Source organism: Lepidochelys kempii, chromosome 14 (assembly GCF_965140285.1).
Source record: "Lepidochelys kempii isolate rLepKem1 chromosome 14, rLepKem1.hap1, whole genome shotgun sequence".
Taxonomy (NCBI): domain Eukaryota; kingdom Metazoa; phylum Chordata; order Testudines; family Cheloniidae; genus Lepidochelys; species Lepidochelys kempii.
In genome coordinates this window covers 43,817,179-43,832,792 of record NC_136393.1, presented here as the reverse complement: position 1 = coordinate 43,832,792, position 15,614 = coordinate 43,817,179, and the positions used below count along the sequence as shown (strand labels likewise).

General features: G+C 53.8%; 1 protein-coding gene across 2 annotated transcripts in view; it reads right to left on the bottom strand.

Moving 5' to 3' along the window:
* LOC140898041 (butyrophilin subfamily 1 member A1) overlaps nucleotides 1–14,670 on the bottom strand; it is a 45,504-nt gene extending 30,834 nt beyond the window's left edge. The window contains exons 1-3 of one of the 2 annotated variants that reach the window (XM_073311462.2): nucleotides 14,355–14,670; nucleotides 10,495–10,611; nucleotides 8,579–8,926 (exon numbers count right to left, since the gene is read on the bottom strand). In XM_073311462.2, coding sequence (XP_073167563.2) covers nucleotides 8,579–8,926; nucleotides 10,495–10,600 — 454 coding nt within the window. In that variant the 5' untranslated portion in view covers nucleotides 10,601–10,611; nucleotides 14,355–14,670. The remainder of the gene's footprint in view (nucleotides 1–8,578; nucleotides 8,927–10,494; nucleotides 10,612–14,354) is intronic. The other variant, XM_073311459.2, reaches the window with a different exon arrangement.
* Between the last annotated feature and the right edge of the window lie 944 nt (nucleotides 14,671–15,614).

Below are 15,614 nucleotides of genomic sequence, written 5' to 3'. Positions count from 1 at the left end.
ACACCCCACAAGATAAAGGTGCATGACAAGGGGGTCATAGGAAGTAGCCCAAGGACACCAGACAACAGTGTGGTGGTGGTACGAGAGGGCTGATCAGCGTGTTGTGGTGGGATCCTCACTGATCCAGTGGTGGAGCCCTCTGCCACTGCTAGGGCCTGGGCTGGGACGCAGTGGAGTACGGTCCCAGGTCCCTCTACCCCCTGCGGCTGCCCCACCCCTGGGGTGGCCACCTACCCACCTTAGGCCAAGAGGACTGCGTTTGTCTGCCATCTGCCTGAGCCATGTTGCCAGGTGATAGACTGTTTTGTGCTCCTCCCTGCCTGAGTGCCTGAGCTCCCTAGACTGTCTGGTGCTCTGCCCTGCCCAGAGACCCTGAGCCCCAAAACTGTATATTGCTCTGTCCTGCCCAGAAGGCCTGAGCTCCAGCAATGGCTAATTCCCCACTAAGGATTGCCTTTACAGAAATGTGGTAGCAAGGGGGTGTGGCCTCACTCCAAGGCGGATAGGGAGGACGGCCACAGGTGCTTACATGACTAAACAGATAAATAAGTGAGAATATAAGAGTATCGGGCACTAATATATACTAAACTGCATCTTCAGGAACACTGGCCTGTACGGAAAGCTGAAAACAGGGACTTTCTTTCCAGACCAGGTGATTCCAGTGAGGGATGCTGAAATGTCCCTACTGTTCCTGGGAGACCCAGCCTACCCCTTACTGCCATGACTCATGAAATCTTACATGGGAAACCTGGACAGCAGCAAGCAGTGCTTCAACAGTAGGGTTAGCTGGGGAGGTGAGCATGCATCTGCTCTGACTGAAGCATGATTAGGGACTTCATCATCTCTGTTTGCTCCTCCATCACTTTAATCATTTGCTTCTGTCCCTTTAGAATGTGCTCCTCACTCTTTCTGTCCTTCCTTTCCTTTCTCTCCACTTCCTGCATTCCATCACCTGCATTGTGCAGGAGGTCAGACTAGATGATCATAATGGTCCCTTCTGACCTTAAAGTCTATGATTCTTTTCTCTCTGAGGATTGGAGAACCTCTTGGTACATGTCCTCTATGCTATGCCTTGGTCGCTTCCTTAGCTGGCAAAGGTGCTCGGCCAGTGTGTAGGGAGTTCCCCTGAAGACAACATTTGCATTAGCACAAGAAACAATACACAGAAGCATCATTGTTAGTTCACACACAGCATACAATCCTTAGGAAAAAATTCACCTCTTATAACATACCAATCACTTTCTCTATGAACCCTGGCAAGCACACATCTCCACAAACACCCTAAGCATGATAAGTGAGGCCTGGACGGGTGGTGGGCATTCAAGATGAGGCAAGGGGTAGGTTATGTTTTCAGGGGATCCCTGAGGGTGACCATGGACAATAATGAAAAGTCTGCCCCCGTTTTCCACAGGCGGGGGTCACTGAAGTTGATATCTCACTCCTGAGGGTAAGCAAGGGTGCATCTATTGCACCCATGCGGGTTCAGACCCGGTCCCTATGCTACTCGCCTGTGTGCTGCTTTGGTCCCAGCACAAGTGATGCCGAGTTGCACGGGAAAGCGTTCTACAATGGCAGAAGGAACAAAGCAGCTCTTTCAGGTAGAGATGGCGGATGCACAGTAAACAGGGGCAGTTAAAAATGCAGCGAAATGCAGTCCGAAGCTCATGGAATGCTGGGATGGAAAAATGCATCATGGGATGCTGAACCCACACCCATGATGCATTGCGATCCGCTCCACCGTCCCACAACACCGAGCTGCAGACCGTGGCGAATAGCACAGTGGGAGAGCTATCCACAATGACAGGTTTCAGAGTGGCAGCCATGTTAGTCTGTGTCAGCAAAAACAATGAGGAGTCCTTGTGGCACCTTAGCCTTGGTCTACACTACGAGTTTAGGTCGAATTTAGCAGCGTTAGATCGATTTAACCCTGCACCCATCCACACGACGAAGTCATTTTTATCAACTTAATGGGCTCTTAAAATCAATTTCTGTACTCCTCCCCGATGAGAGGATTAGCGCTGAAAGCGACATCGCCGAGTCAAATTTGGGGTAGTGTGGACGCAATTCGACGGTATTGGCCTCCGGGAGCTATCCCACAGTGCTCCATTGTGACCACTCTGGACAGCGCTCTCAACTCGCATGCACTGGCCAGATAGGCAGGAAAAGCCCCGCAAACTTTTGAATTTCGTTTCCTCTTTGGCCAGCGTGGCAAGCTGATCAGAACAGGTGACCGTGCAGATCTCATCAGCAGAGGTGACCATGGAGTCGCAGAATCGCAAAAGAGCTCCAGCATGGACCGAACAAGAGGTACTGGATCTGATCGCTGTACAGGGAGACGAATCCGTGCAGGCAGAACTCCGTTCCAAAAGATGAAATGCCAAAATATTTGAAAAAATCTCCAAAGGCATGATGGACAGAGGCTATAACAGGGACCCGCAGCAGTGCCGGGTGAAACTTAAGGAGCTCAGGCAAGCCTACCAAAAAGGCAAATGGCCACTCCGTGTCAGACCCCCAGAAATGCCGGTTCTATGATGAGCTCCATGCAATTCTAGGGGGTGCCTCTACAACTACCCAACACCATACATGGACTCCTGCAAGGGAGTCTCACACAACAGGGATGAGGATTTTGGGGACGAGGAAGATGAGGAGGAGGGGGGAGGTTGAAGACAGCGCACACCAGGCAAGTGGAGAAACCGTTCTCCCCGACAGCCAGGAACCGTTTATCACCCTGGAGCCAATACCCTCCCCGTGATGAGAGGAGACAAGATGAAATGCTGAGGCTACTGGAGGATCAAACTGATATGCTCCAGCGTATGGTTGAGGTGCAGGAAAGGTATAGATCACCACTGCAGCCCCTGTGTAACCAACCACCTGCCTCCACAAGTTCCATAGCCTCCTCACCCAGGCGCCCAAGAACGCGCAGGGTGGGGGAGGGGCTCCGTGCACCCAACCACTTCACCCCAGAGGACTGCCCAAGCAACAGAAGGCTGGCATTCAATAAGTTTTCAAGTGTAGTGTGGCCTTGTCCTCCCCTCCTCCCCCGCCCCTCCAGGACTACCTTGCCAGTTATCCCCCTATTTGTGTGATGAATTAATAAAGAATGCATGAATTTGAAACAACGACTTTATTGCCTCTGCAAGCGGTGATTGAACAGAACTGTCACACCATAGCCCGGCCAGCCATGAAACTGGTTTTCAAAGCTTCTCTGGTGTGCAGCATGCCCTACTGTGCTCTTCTAACCGCCCTGGTGTCTGGCTGCACGTAATCAGCGGCCAGGCGGTTTGCCTCAACCTCCCACCCCGCCATAAACATCTCCCCCTTACTCTCACAGATATTGTGGAGCACACACCAAGCAGCAATAACAATGGGAATATTGGTTTCACTGAGGTCTGAGCGAGTCAGTAAACTGCGCCAGCAACCCTTTAAACATCCAAATGCACATTCTACCACCATTCTGCACTTGCTCAGCATATAGTTGAACAGCTCCTGACTACTGTCCAGGCTGCCTGTGTATGGCTTCATGAGCCATGGCATTAAGGGTCCCCAAGGATAACTGTAGGCATTTCAACATCCCCATTGGCTATTTTCTGGTCTGGAAATTAAGTCCCTTGCTGCAGCTGTTCAGATAGACCTGACTTCCTGAAGATGGGAGTGTCATGTACCTTTCCTGGCCATCCCACGTTGATGTTGGTGAAACGTCCCTTGTGATCCACCAGTGCTTGCAGCACCATTGAAAAGTACCCCTTTCGGTTTATGTACTGACTGTCTTGATGGTCTGGTCCCAAGATAGGGATATGCGTTCTGTCTATTGCCCCTCCACAGTTAGGGAATCCCATTGCAGCAAAGCCATCCACTATGACCTGCACGTTTCCCAGAGTCTCAACCCTTGATAGCAGCAGCTCAGTGATTGCATTGGCTACTTGGATCACAGCAGCCCCCACAGAAGATTTGCCCACTCCAAATTGATTCCCGACTGACTGGTAGCTGTCTGGCGTTGCAAGCTTCCCGAGGGCTATCACCACTCGTTTGTGAACTGTGAGGGCTGCTCTCATCTTGGTATTCTTGCGCTTCAGGGCAGGAGAAAGCAAGTCACAAAGTTCCATGAAAGTGCCCTTACGCATGCGAAAGTTTCACAGCCACTGGGAATCATCCCAGACCTGCAACACTATGCAGTCCCACCAGTCTGTGCTTGTTTCCCGGGCCCAGATTCGGCATTCCATGGCATGAGCCTGCCCCATTGCCACCAGGATGGCCAAATCGCCAGGGCCCATGCTTTGAGAGAAGTCTGTGTCCCTGTCCTCATCACTCTCGTCACTGCGCTTCCGTCACCTCCTCGCCTGCTTTTGCAGGTTCTTGTTCTGCACGTACTGCAGGATAATGCGCGAGGTGTTTACAATGCTCATAACTGCCACAGTGATCTGAGTGGGCTCCATGCTTGCCGTGGTATGGCGTCTGCAGGAGAAGAGGAGAGCAGAGTTGCAGGGGAAGCGGAGGTTGGATGACCAGTTTTGCAGACCTACTGCACCGTCTGCTGCCAGGACACAACAGCTGAGCAGGCTGCACGCTTGCACGCTTGCCATGGTATGGCGAGACAAGAAGAGCCGAGCAGAGTTGCAGCGGAAGCGGCCGACGATGACGGTCATCAGGGTTGGACTAGATGACCTTCAGGGGTCCCTTCCAACCCTGATATTCTATGATTCTATTGAGTGTCCAGGGAGACTGAAGTGCTCTCCTATTGGTTTTTGAATGTTACAATTCTTGATGTCAGATTTGTGTCCATTTATTCTTTTGCATAAAGACTGTCCGGTTTGGCCAAAGTACATGGCCGAGGGGAATTGCTGGCACATGATGGCATATATCACATTGGTAGATGTGCAGGTGAACGAGCCCCTGATGGTGTGGCTGATGTGGTTAGGTCCTATGATGGTGTCCCTTGAATAGATATGTGGACAGATTTGGCACTGGGGTTTGTTGCACGGTTTGGTTCCTGGGTTAGTGTTTTTGTTGTGTGGTGTGTAGTTGCTGGTGAGTATTTGCTTCAGGTTGGGGGGCTGTCTATAAGTGAGGACTGGCCTGTCTCCCAAGCTCTGTGAGAGTGAGGGATCGTCTTTCAGGATAGTTTGTAGACCGCTGATGATGCGCTGGAGAGGTTTTAGTTGGGGGCTGTAGTTGACGGCTAGTGGCATTCTGTTACTTTCTTTGTTGGGCCTGTCCTGTAGTAGGTGACTTCTGGGTACCTTTCTGGCTTACCTACATGCCTCCAGCTTTCATCCAGACCACATCACATGATTCATTGTCTATAGCCAAACTCTAAGATACAATCGCATTTGCTCCAATCCAATCCAATCCCTTAGACAGAGACAAACACCTACAGGATCTCTATCAAGCATTCTTAAAACTACAATACCCACCTGGTGAAGTGAAGAAACAGATTGACAGAGCCAGAAGGGTACCCAGAAGTCACCTGCTACAGGACAGGCCTGCCTGTAGTAGGGAGGGAAAGAAGGGTTGAGGCCTCCTCAGGTAAGGGGAAGGAGTGGGATGGGAGGGATTTGATATGGTGAGGGGTGGTGTAAAAGTTGTGAGTTTCGGAGCAGGGAGTCCTGTCAGCCCCAAATTCTCCCCCTCCCCATGCTGGGATCTGGGGGAGCCCTACCCCTCTGCAGGGCTCTGAACTCCTTTTTTTGCCCCCCTATGGCCTGGGATCTAGGAGACCCTGTCACTCTTGGGCTGTCTAAGCCCCTCATGTAATCTGTGATCAAGGGGAAGTGGGGTGGGGGGTTGAATGTGATGAAAATGTAAACACCTGAAATGCAGGAAATCAATAGTTAAAATACACATCGCCCCTGGGTTGGGTTTGCCACAGTGTGTGGGGGAGGGGGAGTTGTATTGGGTGGGCCTGCAACATGGCTGGGTAAGTCCGGCTGGACCAGGGCCGGGGGGCTCAGCTCGGCATGGTAGTTGGGGTGAAGAGCCCAGCTCAGTGTGCTGCTCATGTAACCGAGGTAGTGTGTGGCCCACCAGTGAGCTGCTACCTGTGATATGTGCTCCCAGAAATGTAGGGCAGAGGGGAACTAAATGTTGTGGGGGATGGTGGAGAAGGAAACAGACACACCAGTTTCCTCTCACACGCTTAAATTAGCCGCTGTATAATAAAACTGTCAAGGTGTTGGGGCAGGGACCTGGGATGAGATTTCTCTCACCAGCCCTGTTACAAGCTACACACTGAAAACATTGCACAGCACGACCATTATCCCCACTGCACTATCAGAGTGCACAGCGGGAGGGGCACTGAACAACCACGGGGCAACCCGCCCCAGCTCCGGGCTGAGCAGCCGGCCTCCCCGCCCCTGAAGCCTCCCCTCCCTCCCCGGCGAAGCCGGGATGGCTCCAACACTAGGCCAAGCCACCGACCCCTGACCCCAGTGCTGGGCTGAGGCGCTGGACCCCCGAGCAGTAGGCTAGCCCCAGCGCTGGGCCGAGCCCCCAGCCACCCGAGCGCCAGGCCAAAGCACTGCCCCCCACCCCAAGCCCCCCCAGCACCAGGCAGCGCATGACCAAGCTGCCCCACTCCCCTGCCAGACACCCCCAGCCGGCCGCCCACTGGCTTGCCGCGTCCCTCCTCACTCCCCCTCCCAAGAGGAGGAGGGATGCAGTGAGCAGCGGGGACTTCTGGAGGGGTGGGGGTGGTGTTGTGGCAGGACCACCGCGGTGCAAGCGTCCAGCAGCGGATTGGCGGCAGGGAAGGCTCAGCCTTCCCACGCCTCTTCTACCCACCGCCCATGACTACAACCACCTAAATGGCCACTAACTCCTGCAACAAACGTTTCCCTTTCTGTTTAAAAAAAACTAGGAAATTCAGTGACAAAACCTTCGTTAGCACAGAGTTCAGGCTGCCTGGTGATATTATCTCCTGCCCTTCCAGAGCACAGTGACAGCTCTGCCCCCCTGCTCCCACTGCTCTCTCCACTGGTCAGGACAGCTACACTGAACACCGGGAATGCAGCTGCAGTGCAGGCAGACACATGCTGCAATTCAAATCTGTGGAACACAACACAAACAATGGCACCTTCCTGTAACCCTTCCTCATGTCTATTCACTGACAGAAAACTTAGGGTAGGTCTACACTACTGCAGTAAGTCGACCTAAGGTACGCAACTCCAGCTACATGAATAATGTAGCTGGAGTCGATGTACTTTAGGTCGAGTTACAGCGGTGTCTACACCATGCAGGGTTGATGGGAAACAGTCTCCCGTTGACCTACCTTACTCTTCTCGTTGGGGGTAGAGTACATGGGTTGACTGGAGAGCAATCCACGGTCGATTTGGCGCGTCTTCACTAGACCCGCTAAATCAACTGCCGGTGTATCGATCAACACTCCGTCGATCCTGGCTGTCGTGTAGATGTAGCTTTAGTTACCTCCAGGCAACCTTAACTCTGTATTATCTCATGCACTTCCAGAACGCTGAGTTCAGCAATACTCAGGCCTCTAAAACTAGGAAATCCATCAGGAAGGTAAATACCCAAACAACCTTAACTCTGCCCCTTTGGAGCTGTCAATAACCACTGGGAATTGGTTGCATGCACTAAAGTTGCATCCACTGTGCTTGGTGTAGCTGTAATGGCTAGAGAAGGGATTATTTGGAGCATATTGGCAGAGCTGTCACAGTGACATCAGGAGAGTGCAGGTGTACCTTGAGGGATCAATCATGCCTCATTTCAGCGCGGAGTGGTGCAGATTGTGTCAGTAGCAGGGCACAGGCTCCTTGCCATGGGGATTGTCAGCAGCCTGGTGTCAGATATGCCAGTGATCTCCAGGGCTTGGTGAGGGGTAAGTGAAGGCAACGTCCCAGAAGAAATCCACACCCACAGGGCAAGGGTGACGAGGCGATAACATTTTGCAAGTTGGGGGTGGTTTGTGTGGAGTAGGCTCAGTGTTTGAGTGTAGACCCAGATGTTCGCTGCACCTGGCCTAAACCTCATGTCCTCGTTACAGAACTAGCTGCATCTCTGTCCCCTGGCTGGTCTTTCTGACAGCACCTTCAGGAGTCAGGCCTCCTGCCTCTGCCTGTCCTGGGAGTGGGAATTCCTCAATTCTCCCACTCTTAGACCAGGCTCTGGGCTACAGGGCCCTGTGTATCAACCACTGTTACCCTGAAGGGGTCAGACACGAGCCGAGATCAATTCCAGCTGGTGGCATCAGTTTGGGGAGGATCAGAATCATTGTTTCCCCATGTGCACAAAATAGTTGTAATAACCACAACACGTTAATGTCACCTGACTGTTCCGGGGTGTCAGTGCGTCTCGTTAACCCCTCGCTCTAATGACTCAAATTTGGGCCACTAACCCCACCCTAGACTCCAATGAGTCACAGCAATTTTCAAGACAATCTGAGAATGTGTCCGGGTTTTAGAGACCTTAGAAAAATGGATATTAAACAGCAAACTAGAATCGACCTTATCCAGAGCAGAGTTGCTGACCCACTATAATAAGAAAAATTGTGTCATCTCACAATTAACCCTCTGACTCCACTTATTACCGCGCTGAAGACATTAAATCATCATCAGAAGTCACTGACCTGCCACCTGCAGTTCCAATATAGCATCTTCATAAAAGACACTGGACTTAAAAAAACACGTGTAATGCCCATTGTCGGAGGGTCGGATATTGCGTATTCTCAAGGAAACTCTCCCATTGGTGATGTCATCTTTCAAGAGCTCAGTTCTTCCTCGATATTCCTGCATTTGCTCGCCGTACTGATCCTGCCCATCACGGTACAAGTGCACAGCTAGAGAGAACTGGGATCGGAACCATCTCAGCTCCATATTCTCAGCGCTTATCCTGGGGAAGAGGTGGCAGGGCAGGACGGCCTCCCCACCTAGGGAGGCAGTGATTGGGTGGTCAGGTCCAGTCACTGTGAACTGTGCTGTGAAATGTACAATGAAAAATGGAAATTAAATCAGAGAGGGGCTGGAAGTGGCATTAATTCAGCAGTAAGACACACAGTAAGAGAGCACCCTGTGTTAAAAGTGAGAGACCATTTAAAGACAAAAGCCTGATAGAGCAAATTTATCATAAACCAAACAAAGGACTGAACACATTACACTTATACCAAAGGATTCACATCTGGCACATGGGACTCTCTGGTAGGTTCCAAATTCTTTCAAACCTTTGTCTAAGGGTTTGTCCTCTTGGTTAACAGGTCCTGTCACTTTGCAGCCCAAGATCTTGGGCCTCTGGTCAGTTCAAATCCAGCTTTTATACCAAAAATCTTTCTTCTCTTGGGCTTCTGGGACATGGTCTAACCCAGTTTATGCAATTCTCCCTAGGGGTGGTACATCTCTGGAGCTGTTACCTGTCCCACGTAGATTACAATCCCAGACCCACCAAGACACATATAACAGGTATAGATACCATTGATAAAGGGGGTACAAAAATAAACAGAACATGCATACAGTGAATTTGATAGTTCCCAAAATGCCACAAGTGGCTGCAATATCCACCACACAGAGTTCACATGTGAGTGTTATACATTGTCCCTATTATCTCTGAATAGGGCTCTAACTTCTCATGGGCACCCTGGGGATAATGGTACTGGGGGCCTGGTTCTCTGATACACCAAGGCCTTTTTGTGCTGCTCCAACACAGGGACCTCCTCAACTGCAGGGGTGTGTGTGTGTGTGTGTGTGTGTGTGTAAAGTTTTACAAGGTGTAAAGATATGAAAACAGATCATCACTCTGCCGACACTGGCTTTAAAGGTAAAGTCAGAGGGCGGATAATGGAGAGGGGGGAGGAGGCAGATAGAAAAGTGCAAGAAACAGAAAACCGGTCACCGTGGAACTGCACAGGATGTGGGGGTCTCAGTGCAGAGACTCAGCATCAGGAGAGACAGAGAGAGCTGGTTAAATTAACAGGATGGAAACCACTGCAGGAGTAGCTATGGAGCCATCCCGGGGGTGGAGTGGGTCACTATCAGGGCTTCACTGAGGACACAGAGTGAAGAAGCCGGCAAATAACCTCACATCCTCACTGTGAGATGAGGTCTGGCTCTGAGCTCTAGTCAGATGCGTCTGGTGCAGCATGAATGACTTGTGGGTTGTTACGTCTAAACTGGAGTCTAGGATTCAGGACTCCTTCATGGCTGAAGAGTCTGATTTGTGACGTATACGGTCTGTCAGTGCAGCGTATAGGAATTGGATAGTGCCCTTTTAAATAGTTTGTGAACCCTGTAGTGGTGCTCACTGTGCTCTGTGTTTTAGAAGCTGCCAGAAATCAGCCAGAGCAGTAGGATGAACGCAGTGTACAGGCCTGACAAGATGCTGTATAGATAGTAACCATGGTTACTGGGGACCCAGCTGTGCCCTGTGGTTTCTCCACGTTGCTGGTTGTGGGGAGGTTGAGCAGACGTGGTTTATAAGATAAGGCAGTGATGTGAGATGTACGGTGATGACCAGCAACAGTTGCAAACCCAGCGAGGAGGCCGGAGCTCCTACCTGACGCCAGCCTGTGGACCTGTAGAGCGAGGCAGAGAGTGACGTAGCCAGGCAGAGCGGAGCTCACTGTGGAGCCGGGGGAGAACGAGGGAACCTTCCCCGTCATCGTAGCTTGGTCTGGGGAACAGGAGAAATAACAAACCAGACGGTGAGTGTGATGCATTGACAGTGCCATGGTTGTCTGACTTTCACAGCCCTGGTCCACTGGTCAGTTATGTTTACATGAGCACAATTCCGAATATTCGAACACTAAGGTCAGAGGGGACCATTCGATCATCTAGTCTGATCTGTGACACAGGCCAAAGACTCTCACCCGTTTACCCCTGTACTGAGCCCAAACTTGTGTTTGACTGAAGCATCTTCCAGAAAGTCACCAAGTCTTTATCTGAAGACAGCAAGAGATGGACAATTCATCCCTTCCCTTGGTAGTTTATTCCAGTGATTAATAACCCTCACTGTTACAATACTGTGCCTTAATTCTAATTTGAATTTGTTCATTTTTAAATTCCAGCCACTGGTTCTTGTTATGCCTTTCTCCACTGTATTAAAGAGAGCTTTAGTACCATGTGGCAGATGGGGAACTTTACTGAAATATTTTTGTGAACTATCGGTAGGACTCAGCAGCGATGCCAAGGGGATCGGTACAGTTTTGGGGGAAAGAATTGCTTCTCTCGCTGGGACATGGCCGAACAGGCTAGGTATCTGAGATGTAGAGCCACTCAGACTGTCTGCGCTGGGATCAACACAGATCAATGGAGGATCTTGAAAAGACAATGGGAAGCCTCAACAACTGAGCATCAACTTCTAGAGCAAGTTTCTTCCCCCACCTCTCTGCAGGGAAGAGGAGCAATAGCCCAGACCTGGAGCACAAAGGGAGAAGGTGTCAGGTGTCTGTGTTAAAGAACTGGACTGACAGAGACACAGGAACTCACTTGGGATTTAGACACAAAAAAAGGGACAGGGAGCGAGTGAGCCAAGCTGGACCCTGCGGCAACACGGCTCGGCGGAGCCCCAGCTCTGGACCCCTCTCTTAAAGTTTGCTTCTCTGGGCTGACCTAAGGACTTTCGGATTCCATAGGCCAGGTGACTAACACATTGTTACAGATATTCACTGAGAACATTGAGCCCTGAAAGGGTAGAAAAAGTCTCCTGCAGGAGTCTGGGTTGGTTGGACTTGCTGCAAGGAGCCACGGAGAAAGCCAGGGATCGCTGGTGCTCAAAGGCCCAGTTTGTGAGTCACTGAAGCCATGGACCTGTCTCTGTGGAATTGTGTGGATCGTGGGGTTCAGAACAATAAAGGCGTCACTCCCAAGGGCCTGGCTGAAGGCCAGGGCACAGACCAGACCTTGTGAATCCATGACACAAAGTCACCTCTCACTCTACTCTTTGCTAAACTGAACAGATTGATCTCCTTCCGTCTCCTTCTGTGAGGTGTTTGCTCCAGCCCCCAAATCATGTTTGTGACCCTTTTCTGCAGTGTCTGGGATATTTTGGGGTGCAGTCATGTAAGGGGTTGCGTCACTGCCTGCCCTGCCCTCCCGAGTGCAGCTGCTCAGAGCCCCTGGGGAACCTGCCCACGTCACACAGGCACCTGCCTGGGAGCAGTTCAGAGTTGAGCTCTCTTGGAAACGTGGCCCTCACCCTCTAGAGGCTGCATTGCTGTGAAGGGCAGTGGGGGGCTTCCGACAAGGGCTCACACCACATAGCGCCGATGGAAGCTCTGGCTGGGTCTGGACTGTGACAGGATGAAGTGGCTGTTACCTGCCTTAGGCCAGGACAGCAGCAGGGGCCGGCATGGCCCAAAGAGCAGCCACACTGGGGAGGAAGTAGGTGAGAGCAGGGCTGGCAGGTGAGTCACTCACTGAGCACCTGCATTCGGCGGCGGCTGCTGATAGCAAGCCAGTAAGAGGTAAAGCTCCCCCCTTCCTGCCAGGAACCCCCCTAAGGGAAGCAGCAGCCTCACCTGCCCACCTTTGGGGTGAGCCTCCCCCGGAATGCAAAGGGCCTCGAGGGCACAGATAGGTGCAATTTACACTCAGAGGGGGAGATTTTCACAAACACAGGGGAGTTAGGATCAATGGGGCTTGTGCTCCTGAATTCCTTAGGAGCTTTAGAAAATCTCCCCCTCCCTGGCTGAAAATATTCATCAATGCAAAATTAGCCAGTGACTATTGGGGGGATAGGGTTTGTTGCTATGCTCTCCAGGTAGCCCAGCCCCACCCTTTGGGCCTCAGTTCCTGCAATGTTGTTCAGACAGCCTGGCTCAGATACTCCTCTCCTGGGCCCCAGCTGCTCTGCTCTTCTCCAAGAAACAGGTGCCAGCAAGCCAGGGAAACAAAAAAGCAAGATGGTGCCTGGCTGCATGCAACAAACCTGCTGAATTCTCTGGGATCTTGGAAAAATGCTAAATTCCATTACCAGGGAATGTTGTGATAATCGGGGTAAAAATGTCCCTGAATTGTGAGTGGAGCTATGAGAAGTGAGCAACATTAATACTCCCTGCCTTAAGCAGGAATAGTGGGGGGTGGCCCTGACCCACCCCTGAGAAGTCTAACTGCATTATTTCCACAAATCATGGACCCTGAGCTGCTCTGGGCCCTAAGCTACTGTTTAGTCTGATTATGCCTAGCATCGTGGATGGGCAGCTTCTCAACTCAGGGGAAGGGAAGGGACCTAGGGGGAGGGGCAGAGTGGGGGTGGGAAGAGTTGGAGTAGGGAGGCGGAGTTGGGGCAGGATCTCAGGGGAGGGGGCGGGGCCGGGGCCGGGATAGGGCACTTGCTGGCAAAACCAAAAGTTAGCACCTATGGCCTCTCCCCATCCCCCACCCAGGCAGGGACTTATCCCGTGTCCTGGCAGGTGGCTGGGGTGGGGTTGAAAGGCACTGCCAGGGGACCTTGTGCATGTCTCTTCCTCGCTGGTGTCTCTATCCCTGGCTGGTCACTTTGCCCATGTGCTGGGAGCTTTGAGCTGCTCCCCATGGAGGGAGAGCAGGAGAAACCAGCCTCTGGTGACTGGGGGTCTGGGCACAGCCGGGCCCTTGTGGGAGAGGCTCAGGGGTCTATGCGCTGGGCTGGAGCCTGTCCGGTGTCACTCTGTGTGTCCGGTCCCTACCCCTGCCCCTCCCCGCAGCTCCTGCTCCCCCGGCCATCCCCTGGGCGGGCTCCAACTGTGGGCTGGGACTCTTGCCAACTTTCGGACAGAACGAAACCGAACACCCTTGCCCCACCCCTTCTCCGAGGTCCCCCCCACTCACTCCATCCTCCCCACATCGCTCGCTTTCCCCCACCCTCACTCACACGCTAATTTTAACCGGGCTAGGGAGGGTCCCTTTTCGACTGGGTGTTTGGTTGAAAACTGGACACGTGGCAACCGTAAGTGCCAAGGTGCTGCACTCCCCCGACCCCGCCCCAGCTGTGTCTGGCTGCAGCCCCCCAGGGGTGGGTGCAGGGTTGGTGTGATCCCTGCCCCGCTGGGAGGGGCTGTGTCTGGGACCCCGGGGCTTTGGTGGGGTGTTGCAGGACAGGGCAGAGCAGAGCAGAGCAGAGCAGAGAAGGTGCCTCGGGTCACAGGGCTCCCTGGACGGGGGAGCACCCGGCCTCCCCCCACCTGGCCCCCTGGCCCAGCCCGGCTGTCGGAAGACGCCTGCCCCGTTCATCTCCATAGGCGCGCTGCCTGGGGTGACCATATTTCCTCAAAGGGCAAACGGGACACGCCCTGGGGCTAGCCCAAGGCCCCCCCCACCCTATCGCTCAGAGCTGGCCTGAGCCCTGCACTCCCCCAACCCAGGACTGGCGTCAGCCCCTCCCCCACCCCCATGCCTCCCATGCGGGCTGGCCCGACCCGCACCCGGGTCACTCACCGAGGCTGCAGCCCCGGATCCGCACACGGGGTCACGGAGCCGGAGCCGGAGGGTTGGAGACCGGACCCGCCCTCATCATTTGTGTGAATTTGTAGCTGAATTGACGGGGCCGAGCCTCCCCCCGGGCCTCCCCGCGCTTCAAAACTGAAAGTACCAAAGTAGCTGAAAGTGAAAGTCCCGGTCCGTGGTCCCGGCTGGGTGGGGCGGAGCAAATTGCTCTGAAAGTCCCAGCCCCCCCCAGGGCTCGGAGCTGGCGGGGTTGGGCCTGGCGGGGGCAGTTCGGTGGGGGAGCCAGTGTCGGGGTGTCAATGCCCCCCCCGCTGTTCCTGCCCCCCCCCGCTGTTCCTGCCCCCCAGGGATCGCTGGGCTCTCAGTAATTCCCCCGCCCAGCCCCGTCCCCACAGCCCTGTCCGGCGGGGGAAACGAAGCAGCAGCAGCGAAAAGCACCAGCCAGGTCACCCCCCCGCCCCGCCCCGGGGGGAGGCGGAATGAGGAAGGACAATGAGGCGTCTTTGTGGCACCTCAGAGACTAACAGATTGCGAGGTGAGGTGGGTTTTAGCTTCTGCTCAAATAAATGTGTTAGTCTCTAAGGTGCCACCAGGGTTGTTTCTGCTGATACAGACTAACCCGGCTGCCCCTCTGAAACCTGTCAGAATGGGGAAGGGGGCCGATGCTGCGGGGGGAGGGGAGCTGAAATCCGGAGTGACTGAGTGGGACCGGGGTGGGAACCAGGAGCGGATCAAGGGGGAGGGGCAGAGGGGGGGGTGACTCAGGAACTGCCGGGCTGTAGCTGGCTCGGCTCCTGCAGGCGCTCAGGGGGGCAGAGCCGGGGCGGGGGGGTCAGGGAGGGCAGCAGCAGCTCTGGGACTCGCAGCGCCCCCCCCCCGGGAGCAGAGCTGGGGCGAGGAGGGGCCCTTGGTGCAAAGTCACTTTCCTGCCCGGCCCCGGCCCTTTCCCCGGGTCTCTCCCCTCCGCTGCAGGCTCCGGCTCAGGGGCTGGTGTCGGCAGAGCCCGGGGCTGCCCCAGGGGCTGGTTCCAGCCCCCGGCGTGTGTCCCCCCCCCCCGCGGGAGCGCCATGGCCAAGTCTGAGGGTCGGTGAAAGCTGCGGGGGGCTCAGGGCTGGGGCTGGAGGCTGCGGGAAGCGGCGGGTCCGTCCCTGTTACGCTGTCACCAGCAGCCCTGGGCCCTGACCCAAGGGGCTGGATTTTTATAAATCACATGAGTTCCCCTCCCGCCAGCCCTGCTCCTTCCGGAACAGG